At 39.8% G+C, this 12,349-nt stretch overlaps 1 protein-coding gene across 1 annotated transcript; it reads left to right on the top strand.

The window, feature by feature from the left end:
- The first annotated feature begins 109 nt into the window (after positions 1-109).
- tyk2 (tyrosine kinase 2) lies at positions 110-9,677 on the top strand. The gene is made up of 24 exons (XM_040047569.1): positions 110-281; positions 828-1,001; positions 1,121-1,244; positions 1,328-1,457; positions 1,544-1,707; positions 1,905-2,283; positions 2,375-2,560; positions 2,869-3,026; positions 3,124-3,241; positions 3,343-3,526; positions 3,760-3,878; positions 3,971-4,132; positions 4,238-4,325; positions 4,530-4,654; positions 4,998-5,133; positions 5,523-5,674; positions 5,791-5,941; positions 6,028-6,131; positions 6,208-6,397; positions 6,717-6,835; positions 8,132-8,304; positions 8,388-8,505; positions 8,610-8,720; positions 8,813-9,677. The coding sequence occupies exons 2-24, from the start codon at positions 830-832 to the stop codon at positions 8,927-8,929; spliced, it is 3,480 nt and encodes a 1,159-aa protein (XP_039903503.1). The 5' UTR covers positions 110-281; positions 828-829; the 3' UTR covers positions 8,930-9,677.
- The last annotated feature ends 2,672 nt before the right edge of the window (positions 9,678-12,349 follow it).

Genomic DNA, 12,349 nt, shown 5'->3' with positions numbered 1-12,349 from the left:
CAAATAAAAGCGGAACAGTTTAACGTTTTATTTTGAAAGGTACGTGCTAATGCGTACCCGCACGCTAGCGACGGAAGGAGTGGCCCTGCGTCTTGGTTTCGGGAAGCAGCGCGCTGCCGTCGTTGCTCACAGTTCGCGAGAACCCGAGAGTGTAGGCGGCGGTGGGGAAATACGCTCGCAGAACTATGAAGCTTTAACTGTCAATCATATTGACGTGCTGAGGTGTCTTTTTTATGTTTTTTATTTTTAATGCGAAACTTTTAGAAGACGCTCGTCAAACGGTAAGATATTTTACTGTCGCACAGGTTGCTAAGTTTACAGCTCCGACTTGCTGTTGATATATTTCCTTGTTGTGGTGTCGCGTACGCTGTTAAGTGCATACGAGGCTTGATTTAGGCCTCGCGATAACGCGGTCAGTTTGCTTTTATATAACGTCAGATAGAAGGGAAAAAAGCAAACTTTTGTTGTACTGTGCGTCTCCGTATAGTTTAATCGGTGCCCTCAAATAGTTAGTAGCTTGACGTGATGTAAACAATACGTTATAAGGCGTAATCCCCGATAGGCCTATCGACATATTGATCGGGTTTTCTGACGTCATATTTGTTAAAGCATATTTTTTTCTTCTTTTCTTTTTGTTATTTGGTAAGCTATGAGGTTTGTTTGGGTTGGTTTTTTTTAAAGAGAGAAATGTATAATAAAAGCAATACATTTTATTTTAAAGAATCTTTAAACTTACTCTTGTTTAGTATTTATGTATACCACAGTATGTTTATGTAGCTGATTTTCTTAACGCTGTGGTCAAACTCCCGTTTGTCTGTGTGTGTCAGTAATGGGAGGGAGGTCCAGATCTTCAGGATCGTTTTCAGGCCTGAGCGAGCCTCCGAAGGATCACGGCATCCATGTCTACCTTTTCTGGACAAAAGATGGGAAGAAATATTTGTCTCACACCACAGGAGAGGTCACAGCGGAGCAGCTGTGTATCTCTGCAGCAGAGACCGTCGGTAAGAGGAAAAGGCTCCACCAAATGCACAGTCCAGAAATGAAAGTGTTTTTTCTCTTTTCGTGTGGTATTTGAGCCTGCTAGTGGCAACAGTGTGTAACATCAGTGTTTCCTCCTCAGGGATAACGGCTCTGTGCCATTCACTGTTTGCGCTGTACAACCCAGAAAGACACTTTTGGTACAGCCCAAACCACATATTTAAGCCAGAGGAAAACCCGAGCCTTGTACTTCGCTATTGTATGAGGTGAGTCTGTGTTTTCTTTAACACTGTACTTGTGACACAGATAACATACAGCGAGGATGTTGATATAGTCTTTTTGTATTTAGGTATTACTTTCGGAACTGGCATGGACTGAATGAAAACGAGCCCATGATGTGCCGCTATCCTCCCAAATCTGGTTCAAAACGGGGTTTCCCTTTACTTGACACCATTTCACTGGAGTATTTATTTTCCCAGGTTGTTTTGGGTTTTTTTTTAATGGCATGCTTTTACACTCATATTGTTCCTGTCTTGACAATAATATAGTATCTTTTCCAAATCAGGCTAAGTATGAATTTGTGAATGAAGTGGTACAAATGGAAGACGTCAAGACAGAGGAGGAGCAGACTCGCTTCAAAAATGAGAGTTTGGGAATGGCTGTGCTTCACCTCTCATACCAGGCAATTAAAACAGAATCAACTTTGCAAGATGTAGCTTCAAAAGTCAGGTATATACTTTGGCTTGATCACACCGCAATCCCTCCTTCCAAATAGTGTTTTAAGCTTTCATTCTTAAATGGCTTATAATATGTTTATATCTTGTACTGTTAATGTTATTTTCTGCTACTGTAACAAATGTCTTTTTAATCCAATCTAATCAGTAAGTTCAGATAATATCACTATACCTCTTTTTTTTTTTTTTCAGCTTTCTAGACTGCGTTCCAAGATCTTTCGCCAAACACATTTCCAGAGACAACTTCCTGACTAAACTCAGGATCCAGCGAGTGTTTAAAGACTTTGTGCGGTCCTTCCAGCAGCACACAGTGGATCGGGGCAACCTGTGCATTGAGGAAATCATGTACAAGTACATCGCTACACTCGAGCACTTGGCACCGCGTTTTGGCACTGAGACTTTCCCCGTCACCCGCCTGGATCTGAGGGACGAAGATGACCGAAGTGGCTCGTGTTCCAGCACCACCCACGCCCAGTGTGGTTCAAAAGACAACTTCTGCGGCCCAATATCACATGAAATATCGGTGTCCGGTACTGAGGGGATTCAGTGGAGGAAGGTGTCTGCTCAAAGGGTCTGTATAGACACTGATGCTGGCATATTGTATATGTTGGTTGAGTGGCCTTTTTGGGATTTTTTTTAATTTGTTCAATCTCTTTACCCAGGCACAGGCAAATAATTACATGGGGAATGGCTACATAAACTACATGAGAAAACCAAAACAGCACTCCAGCCAACCAGATGCAGACACACCCAATGACTGGACCTTCTTCAGCGAGTTCCCTGAAATAACTCACATAGCCATTACTGATTCTAATGTGTGCATCAGCACTCGAGACAATCTCTGTATGGTGAGACCACTTGTTTGTTTGTTTTTAATGTAAAAGCTGCAATGCATTCACTTAATTGGTAAATGTCTTTGTAATGCATTAGTCCAATGGATAAAGTGTTTTTAGTCATTCAACTAATTGCTCAGTCTTTTGAGGATGTTTTTATAGACAACACACTATACATTTCTGCCTAGATTCTATATGTGTTTGACTATAAAGCCTCTCGGTTTTGACTTTGCTTTGGGCAATTTATCCTGTTTTGAATTTGTATGTGTCAGTAGGTGGGAGCTCTGATTGTAAGCTAGTGGTGTTTCTGTATATGTATGTAGGAGGTTCAGATGATCTCCAGCCAGGAGGCCCATTCCTTCGTCTCCCTCCTAGATGGATACTACCGACTGACTGCAGACGCCCACCACTATCTTTGTCATGAAGTGGCTCCCCCAAGGGTAGTGTGGAGTGAAGCAAATCTACTGCATGGACCTATGCAGTGAGTTTTCTACCCTTATATACGTGCACATTCAGACACAGAAAAGGCTATGAAGAAACATGGTGTGTTACGTCATAACTCCTGTGTGTTTTTCCAGTGATGAGTTTGTGCTGTCTAAGCTGAAAAAGGAGGCAGAGGATGAGGGAACATTCCTCGCTCGTTGGAGTGTTGTTGGCTATAACTGCATCATCCTAGCTGTTCTAATCAAGAATCAGGTGAGTCAACACCCACCCTCTTATATGGAAGTAGTTGCAGTGTAATGATGGTCGAAAAATAAACCCGATACTTTCCCTGCACCTGTGTTTTGTGCATACAGGATGGTGCAACGCGAAACCACAAGCAGTTTCGTGTTCACGTAAAGGATTCAATGCTCTGTCTGGAGGGCTTGGAACGACAGTTCCCCAGCATGAAGGAGCTCACCGATAGCCTCAAGTCGTTTGTCCTCAAGTCTGGTTTGGACAGCTTTACTGTCAAAAAATGCTGTTCGCCAAAATCAGGAGGTTTGTGTTCCTTGTTTTGCTCATGTATCCAATATTATGCCTCTAGAGTCCTGTTGAAGCCCCCTTTGAATTCAGCCTTGTTCACCTCTACTCAGTTTTTAAAATTAACTGTAATAGTTGCGCTAATGTTCCTACTTACTAATTGGGGTACTCGTATCCCTGTTTAGGAATTTAGGTGATATTTAGGTTTTTAATCAGAATTGACTGTGTTTGTTCTGCTGTGTGTGGTGCAGAGCTATCCAACCTTCTGGTGAGGAGACACAATGAATGCGATGTTCACGCCGAGCCCTTATCCCAAACCTACAAGACCCGTCTAATGTTCCCCCAAATCAAGGACAAAGATATCAAACAGGTGACAATGTCCACTCGCCACCTTCATAGTCATAGAGGATTAGTTGTCCTCTGTCCTGTAGCTGACTGTACGGGTGTTTTATTTTGGAGCAGGAGCAGCATTTGGGTCGCGGCACCAGAACTAACATCTACTCAGGACGGCTGTTAACGCAGGAAAGAGAGGAAAGTGATAATGACGAGTACAACAACAACTCTCACCGAGGCCACCGAGTCGTTCTTAAGATTCTGGACCAAACCCATGAAGATATTGCTCTGGTAAGCTGTTTGAAACTCACTCAAAAAATGACACTTTACTATGCTGAATGTAAACGGTTGTTATGATCTTGTCTGTTCTGACGTTTACGTTTTCACTCCTCTTAGGTGTTTTTCGAAACCGCAAGTCTCATGTGCCAGGTATCCCACCGTCACCTGGTGTTTGTATATGGCGTGTCTGTCAAAGGATCTGAAAGTAAGAGACGTAGCACTGTTCATCCTCACTTCCTCATTGTTATTTCCCCATCACACACATCAGTGTATACAGTCAAATTTCTGATTTTAGTACTAAGAAAACCATGTTGCATATGCAAAATCACCCTAACCATGTTCTATTTTTACATTTTGCTCATGCGTATATCATGAACCAAACCTCTCAGACTTGTTCCTGTCTTTGCAGACATCATGGTGGAGGAATTTGTGGATTTCGGGCCTTTGGATGTCTTCCTTCGCAGAGAAAAGAATGTGTCTGCTGGGTGGAAATTCATTGTTGCAAAACAGCTTGCCAGTGCCCTCGACTATCTTGTGCGTTCTAATCCTTATTTTTGACACTGATTATATTTCAGTAAATCTAATTGATTTCAGTGAAGTTTTTTTATCCAGTGTTACTCTAAGAAATAAGCTGCTGCAGACCCATGTGTAAAATGATTGAACAACAGAATCAAGTAGTAGTTCTTTCTTACTGCATGCCATGTTTTGATTTTGAGATGCTGCTATCAGGCAGGAAGTGAAGTAAATGTCATATCACAGCAAAGTGTAAGATAAGTGCTCCAAGTAATTTTTTTGCCTATTGACTAATAGCAGTAACAGTTTGTGTTATTTTTAAGAACACTCTGCTTGACCAACGGTGCTATTTTCCTTATTTTAGGAAACCAACGGGTTGGTTCATGGAAATGTCTGTGCCAAGAACATCCTTTTGGTGAAAAATGGTCTAGAACCTAACACTACTCCTTTCATCAAGCTGAGTGACCCAGGAATTGCTCTGAGTGTTCTTTCACGGGAAGGTCCGTACCACCACCTCGCTTCAGTTTATGTGTTATGTGTCTCTATACACGGTCAGCTTCAAGAGTGTTCTAATTTATGTACTTTGCAATCAGATTTAGAAACAGGAAATCTCTAATCTCTTCTCGTGAACCATTTCCTGCTGTCTTGCAGGTTTGGTTTAAAATATGTTGTTCAAGTGTGTCAAAAATAAAAAGTCGAGATGAGAGTTGCACGAAAGTAAAACAAAACTCTTCGTTATTTGTTTTGCACTTGCTGATGTTGAATACCAACTTTATAGATGCTTCTGTGTTTGTCACCATCTATTTAGTTCAGTTAGGAGGAGTTCTCCTTCAGATAAGCCAGAATAAATATCCTACACTAACTTGTGTTATTATTTTGTGCCATGCAGAGCGCCTGGAACGTATCCCATGGATTGCCCCTGAGTGCATTGACAGTGGTTCAAACATAGGCAGTCATGCTGACCAGTGGAGCTTTGGCGTAACGATGCTTGAGATCTACAACAACGGTGATCTTCCCTTCAACTTCAACACATTGTCCGAGGTAGGCATGTGCTACAGCTCGGGCTTTTACTCCTCTTTCAACAACCCAAAGTATCACATCACATATTATTCTTCTGAATTGTAATCTTAACACTTGAGTCTCCCCACCCCAACCAGAAAGAGCGCTTTTATCAGCAAAAGGGCCACTTAGCTGAACCATCTTCCCCAGAGTTGGCCAGGTTCATCAACATGTGTTTGACCTATGAGCCTGAGGAGAGGCCGTCATTCCGCAAGGTGCTCAGAGAACTCATAGAACTCATGAGGAAAGGTCAGTGTTTGCTCGATTACTTTATCTCCTTTTTTAAAACTCTGTTGCAGTTCATTCAATAAACAAGTGTGTGTTTCTTCATCCAGGTTTTGTCATTCAGTCAGTTATGCCTTCCAGTGAAGCTTCAGCTAACACAGACCCCACTGTGTTCCATAAACGCTACCTGAAGCAAGTGCGGATCTTAGGAGAGGTTAGTACCACACAGCAGTAGTTTGCTTTTCGTTGTATTAGCTGGAGTAATCATCTCCTCATTCTTCTGTTTATAGGGTCACTTTGGAAAGGTGACTCTGTACTTGTATGACCCAGCCAATGACGGGAAGGGAGAGCAGGTGGCTGTGAAGTCTTTGAAGCAAGAAAACGACAAAATTTCTGACGGCTGGATGAAGGAGATTGAAATCCTGAAATCTCTTTATCACAGCAACATTGTGAAATACAAGGGCTGTTGCACAGAACTGGGTGAGTCCTCGCTTGCCCTTCTGTCTGCTTAAATATCTGTTTGAGCCATATGTCAACAGAGTCTGCATGTGTAAATGAGTGTGCAGTACAGCTCTTGTAACCTGCGGTGCTCAGTGGATCATTCAGCAAATTGATTTTTGGTCCCTGCTGTTCTTCTGTAAATATTGGAAATCCATTTGAAGTGCACCACTGTTTGTGTTGTATGTCAATATTTTGAGCTTTTAACACACAGCATGCTGAGCAGCACAGCAAAGCACCAGAATAAGAACAGGTTTTCTTGTCAGGAAGATAAATTCACTTTTGCATTGTCCATTGACAGGAGGGCAAGTCGTCCAACTAATAATGGAGTACCTTCCTCTGGGGAGTCTGAAAGACTACCTCCCCAAACGTAACCTTCCGCTGTCTCATTGTCTCATGTTTGCTCAGCAGATCTGTCAGGTGAGTTGTGGTGGTTTAATATTTTGTGCTAGCGCTGTATTACTTGTAAACACCATATGTGTCTATCCGTAGAGCCCAACATTTGAATGAGTTACTGTACATACTTCTTTTTTCATAAATTAACATGACTTTTTTTATTATTATTACACTTGGTACTGTTTTTTTTTTTTTTTTTTTAATGTCTAGACCCTTTTGGCCTTGAATCTGAGCTGGTCTGCTTTTACTTGAGTGGTCGTGACTTCCGCTCCTAGCTTCAGCTAAACTTTCATATTTTCTGGTGTGAAAACTGCTGAGATGTCAGCTTATATTCTCCTCTGTTCTGAAGAGAGTCTCTGTTTTTCTGTTTGCTTTTGTGCAGCATACAGTGTAACAGCCTGAAGGAGATAATCCATCACATTAAGCTTTAATTCCATTTTACAGCACTCTGTTTTTGCGTGTGTGTTTTGTCATTAATTCATTCTGTCTGAAATAAGTAGTTTGATTGCATTGGCATTATGTTATGCTGTGTTTTCTCTCAGTAACCTGGGAAATGTCCTCCAGGAAATAATCATTCAACACCCAGAACCATAATTTCATAGCAGCCTTGGAAAAATTAGCCAATTTCTGATTGAATTTATTGTTGATAATAAAGTAATATTAGTTTTGATTAAGGGCTCTTGATGGGAAGCTTGATTTTTAAAAAGTGTAAAATATTGCAGAAGATTAAGAACAGGGCTCTGCGAGGCTCTTGTGAAATTATTTTGATGTAACATGTTTCAGCGATGGTTCTAGGGTGTAGATGGGTGTAGATGGGTGTGGAGGCATAGTTATCACATTAATGGTTTCTGTTATGGCATGCAACGTTGTCAGCAAACAAAGATACAGTTGAGTCTGCGGGGAATGAAATTTGCTTTGCAGGTTTCTGGTTGTAGATGAAAGTATTGGATAAACTGACATTTAGACCTGGTGATGGTGTTTAATGGAAAATATTCATCTAATGATTCTTTACCACAGGAGTAATGCACATGCTCAATTTTAATGGCAGCATATTTAATAGATAATTAGATTGCTTGCTCAGAGCCATAAATTTAATCCTTAATATTGCTAGAAGATTTCAGTGATCACCACACAGAGATCTGTAAAAATAGCTTTTCTGACCTGTTTTTATCTGAATTGCTGTTGCAGACTGATTGACAGGCATGAAGGAGTTACTCTCCGTAGGGACACGTTTTTTTGTTTTTTACCGTGGTTAAAATAGCAGCTGTTTTTGAAATAAAAATGCCATCCATCTTTTTATTTCTGTTATTTTCTTTTAAGGGGATGAATTACTTGCACTCAAAGCGATACGTCCATCGCGATCTGGCTGCCCGTAATGTCTTGGTGGAAAATGACAGTCTGGTAAAGATTGGAGACTTTGGCCTGACGAAGTACATCCCTGAGGGTGAGATCTACTACCGTGTCCGTGAGGATGGAGACAGTCCAGTGTTCTGGTCAGTTTACGCACTTAGACTTGTCACTCATTGTGTTGTTGTGTGACTTTGTCCTCTAAATTACATTTTTAAAAATTTTGTAGGTATGCCATCGAGTGCTTGAAAGAGAGTAAATTTTCCTTCTCCTCTGATGTTTGGTCCTTTGGAGTTACACTGTATGAGATCCTGACCCGCTGTGACCGTCGCCAAAGCCCTCCAGATGTATGTCATCACCGGCCTCTTTTTCAAGTATTTCTTTACTGAACCGGCCTTATCGATCAATCTCTGTGTGAATTACACAATCTGTTCTTATGTATCTTTTGCAGAAGTTCTTTGAAATGATGAAGGAAGCTCAAGGACAGATGACTGTGGTGATACTGATAAAACTGTTGGAACAAGGGTTGCGATTGCCTTGCCCTAAGGACAGCCCACATGAGGTAAGCTCAGAAGCCCATAAATCAAGTTCAGTACTTTTTGGCATTATGAATGGTATAGGTTTTTTTTTCATGATTACTTATTTTTTGAACAGGTGAAGATATTAATGGAGCGGTGTTGGAGTGCAGATCCTTCAGAACGGCCAGATTTTGAGTCCCTAATTAAAAAGTTTCAGAGTCTACCCCAAGCATACTGGCAGTCCTTTTCATAGTCTCAGATATGCTGATTTGCTGACGGGGACTATGTGGAAATCCACTTGACTACAAGTCATCGCTTTGCTACAATGGCAACCATATATTAAGGGGAGCCAGTAATGTGTTTCTTGCCTCTATTAAGAGATATATTTGCAACCTTTTCATAATAAAAGCACACTGCTATCCTCTTATATGTGATGTTAACACAGTAATGAATTTCATAGGCAAAAACTTCATGTTTGTCAAGAGTTAATGGTTTGCATATATCACAGTGAGTATTAACAGTTTGTGTACGGTTGAGGGATACTGTATTTCATTTTGTTTAGTTATTGTACATTTTTGACTGTTTAATTTTATAAACTTTAAATGAATAATTCAGAATCTAATAAACAATTTTCCACAAGCTCTTTTATTAAAGCCTGAAATAGACTGATGACTCCATCAGTGGGTCTACGTGTTACATGGTTTTCACTCATTTTTTTACTATTCTACAACACTATCAGTGATATGTACTTGTAATGCTTTTATTTTAAGGGGTTGCTTTTGAAATTCATATGGAGAATTTCACTGATACCAGTCTCAGGGCTCACACTCATGGTCACAGGGGCTTTCCTTCCAAAACACTCATGCCTCTTTGTTTCCACACATCTGCTTTCTCTTTGGTGCATGACTGCCTGTTATTTGCCGTTACTCTTAAAACTGTCAAAACACAAGTGCATAAATGATCATACCAGAGCTTTACTCATTAAAGCTTTTTCAAAATCATTAAACACAAAGTCCAATCTTATTTTGAATTTATAAAAACTCTTAGGGCTTTCAAAATGGCACCTCTTAAGTATAGAGCTGTTAACTGCAAACACAATGGGTAAATGCTACAAGAGATCAGAAGAGACAATGTGTAAAGTCACAAGGAAGTAAACTTCAGATTGGCTATGACATCTACAAAGAGAAACAGTCTCTACAACTTGGCACTTGACTCTGTCCAGTATCTTTAATGGAAACATGCTAGTTGATACTTTAAAAAAAAACAAAAAGAAACAAATCCCACTTGGCGGTAGATTTTGTTGCATATAGTAAATATGGCTCCTTATTTTTCTTCCTGAAAACTACAACTGTCAGGCTCCAAATGAAAACAGAAACAAGGATGAGTCAATTCCAAGTAGCCTTTCTAAAAAAACAAAACAAAAAGCAAACTCTTTTTGACGTTACTGAGAAAATACTTTCAAAGCTAACCATTCATTTTCTGCGAATGGCATCTCTGGCAGCTTTCAATCAGCTTTCAGCTCACACTATAGCACTGACTCAGCTCTCATAAAATTTTTAATGACATACCACCTGATTTTTGATTGAGTCTTAATAGCCTGATGTTATTGCTTCTTAGTGCCGCACAGGAGACTTCTACATACGCTGGAAAATTGTTTCTGTCTAGCTGAAACAGAGCCCACATGGCTTGGATCACACTAAAGTGGGGATGTGTAGATAGTCTATCCAATTATGAATCTGAAAGGACCTCCTCTGAATCACTGATGATGTAATTTTAACTGGACAGATGAAAACCATAGCTAAATCATAATTCTGGCATTTAAATCATAGCTGAAATTGGACACTGTTATGTCGAAGCAACATTTAGAAAAGCCCATTCATGCTTTTTGTCTTGCAGTAAAGCAGTAATAATTACTGACCTCCACGATAAGACCATGAGACGTTAAACATATGCAGTTGACAAAGCTGTTGCTACTGACAAACCCCAAGATGAGAGTATTACTTAAATTCTTAGATCCTAGTACTTGCTTTCAGCTGAATATGCACTTTAACTCAGGGTCATATCATAGTGTTAGATCTGCAGGAACTGGTCAACTTGTGGTTTACAGAGTTCAGACTAAACATGGTGAAATGTCTTTTAGCCTTTATGCTTCTCACTGCTAAAATTCTGCAAGTTTCACTCTGAGCTTTGCTCCAACTGAGGCCGCAGCTTTAAAGTAATGATGACACTTTTACTCATGCTATAAGTTCTGATTTACACTCGCTTTTATTGAACTGGTGTGGAGTTATTTTATTTCACTTTCTTGTGTTTTGCATTTAAATAGGGTTATATTCTTTTAATTTGCATTTTATTATTATTATGCTGTTTTTATATGGTCTGTTGTTTCATTGCATTGTGCAAATCACTTTTAACTGCCTTTATGTACGACATATACAATACAAATAAAAATTTGCCTCGCATTGCCTAAAGCATAGAACTGAAAAAGAACAATCTGCCAAATTCAGCATTTATTTATATTCAGCAGGTGTTCGTGTTTCTGTTCTGCATACGCTTTGAGTAAGACACATACAGCAAGTGGAAGCTGAAGCACGAGCTCCAAGACATCTGTCCTGCCACAGTTATGTGTATTACAAACTGTCAGCATCAGACATAAATGGGAGCTTTCCCTGCTGAGAGCTCTCAACATGTATTTGAAGGAAAGTACTGCAAGGACTGCAGGCTAATGGAGAATGAGGAATCTACCATGAGGCATGTCTAGTGCTAAGCATTAGTCCAGAGTGATACCACCACCAGCTGAGTCACCAAATGCTTAAATACTACTGCTGTTCCCTTTGGGAACATAGAAAAATGCTGAATAGTGAAGCATATTGTTCTGACTCATAATCTTGGAGAGAAACTCCACTGCTGACTTCTGGACATGACATGATTGGTCCTTCTGGTGCTTGTCTGGACTGTGAAGCCCCCTGGAGGCACAGGCATTTTTCGTGGCCAAATGAAACTGATTCCCTTTATCCATCATTACAGTGTTGGATATATTCTCAGCTGACGCAGCCTATACTAGAGACCAAATTCAAATTACCAAAACAAAACCTGTATCTTCTTCTCTATATCTACTGCGAAAAAATGCTGTTTTCCTATACACTCTCTGCATAGCTAAAAAGGGCTTTATGAATGCTTTGTTCGTGGTAGAAAAGTCTGAATAAATTACCATGTGTCAAAAATTAACTGCTGAGTTTTTAAAGAGTGGTATTCATAAAATAATACATAATCAATCAACACACTAACAATAGCCTATTACGAAGATAATGGAATTTAAGTAAACAAACCAACCACAATGATTTCCAAGAATAAAACGTTACGGATTTTTATGTTTTGTTTGAATTTTTAATGCTTTTGTTTTCAGTTTTGTTATATTTCAGTTTCCAGTGTGGATTTGTTTGTCTCAGTTCAGCTTTTGTTGTTTCAAGTGTCAAGTTTGACTTTTTATTTATTTCAGTATTAGTTTTTGTTTCCCTTTTGTTATTTGTTATTTGAGACACTTTGTAAAGCCAAGTAGCTCACAATCATGTGGACATATTCTCAAGCCTCCTTGCTTTATGAACTGGTAGTTCTAACTAAGATGAGCATATTTAAATTATAAACCATATTTCACTAGTTTATCTTTCAGACATAT

Source organism: Simochromis diagramma, unplaced genomic scaffold, assembly GCF_900408965.1.
Source record: "Simochromis diagramma unplaced genomic scaffold, fSimDia1.1 OVJJ01000321.1, whole genome shotgun sequence".
In the NCBI taxonomy this organism is placed as follows: domain Eukaryota; kingdom Metazoa; phylum Chordata; class Actinopteri; order Cichliformes; family Cichlidae; genus Simochromis; species Simochromis diagramma.
Note: the sequence above shows the minus strand (reverse complement) of the source record. Positions and strands in the feature narration are given on the sequence as shown.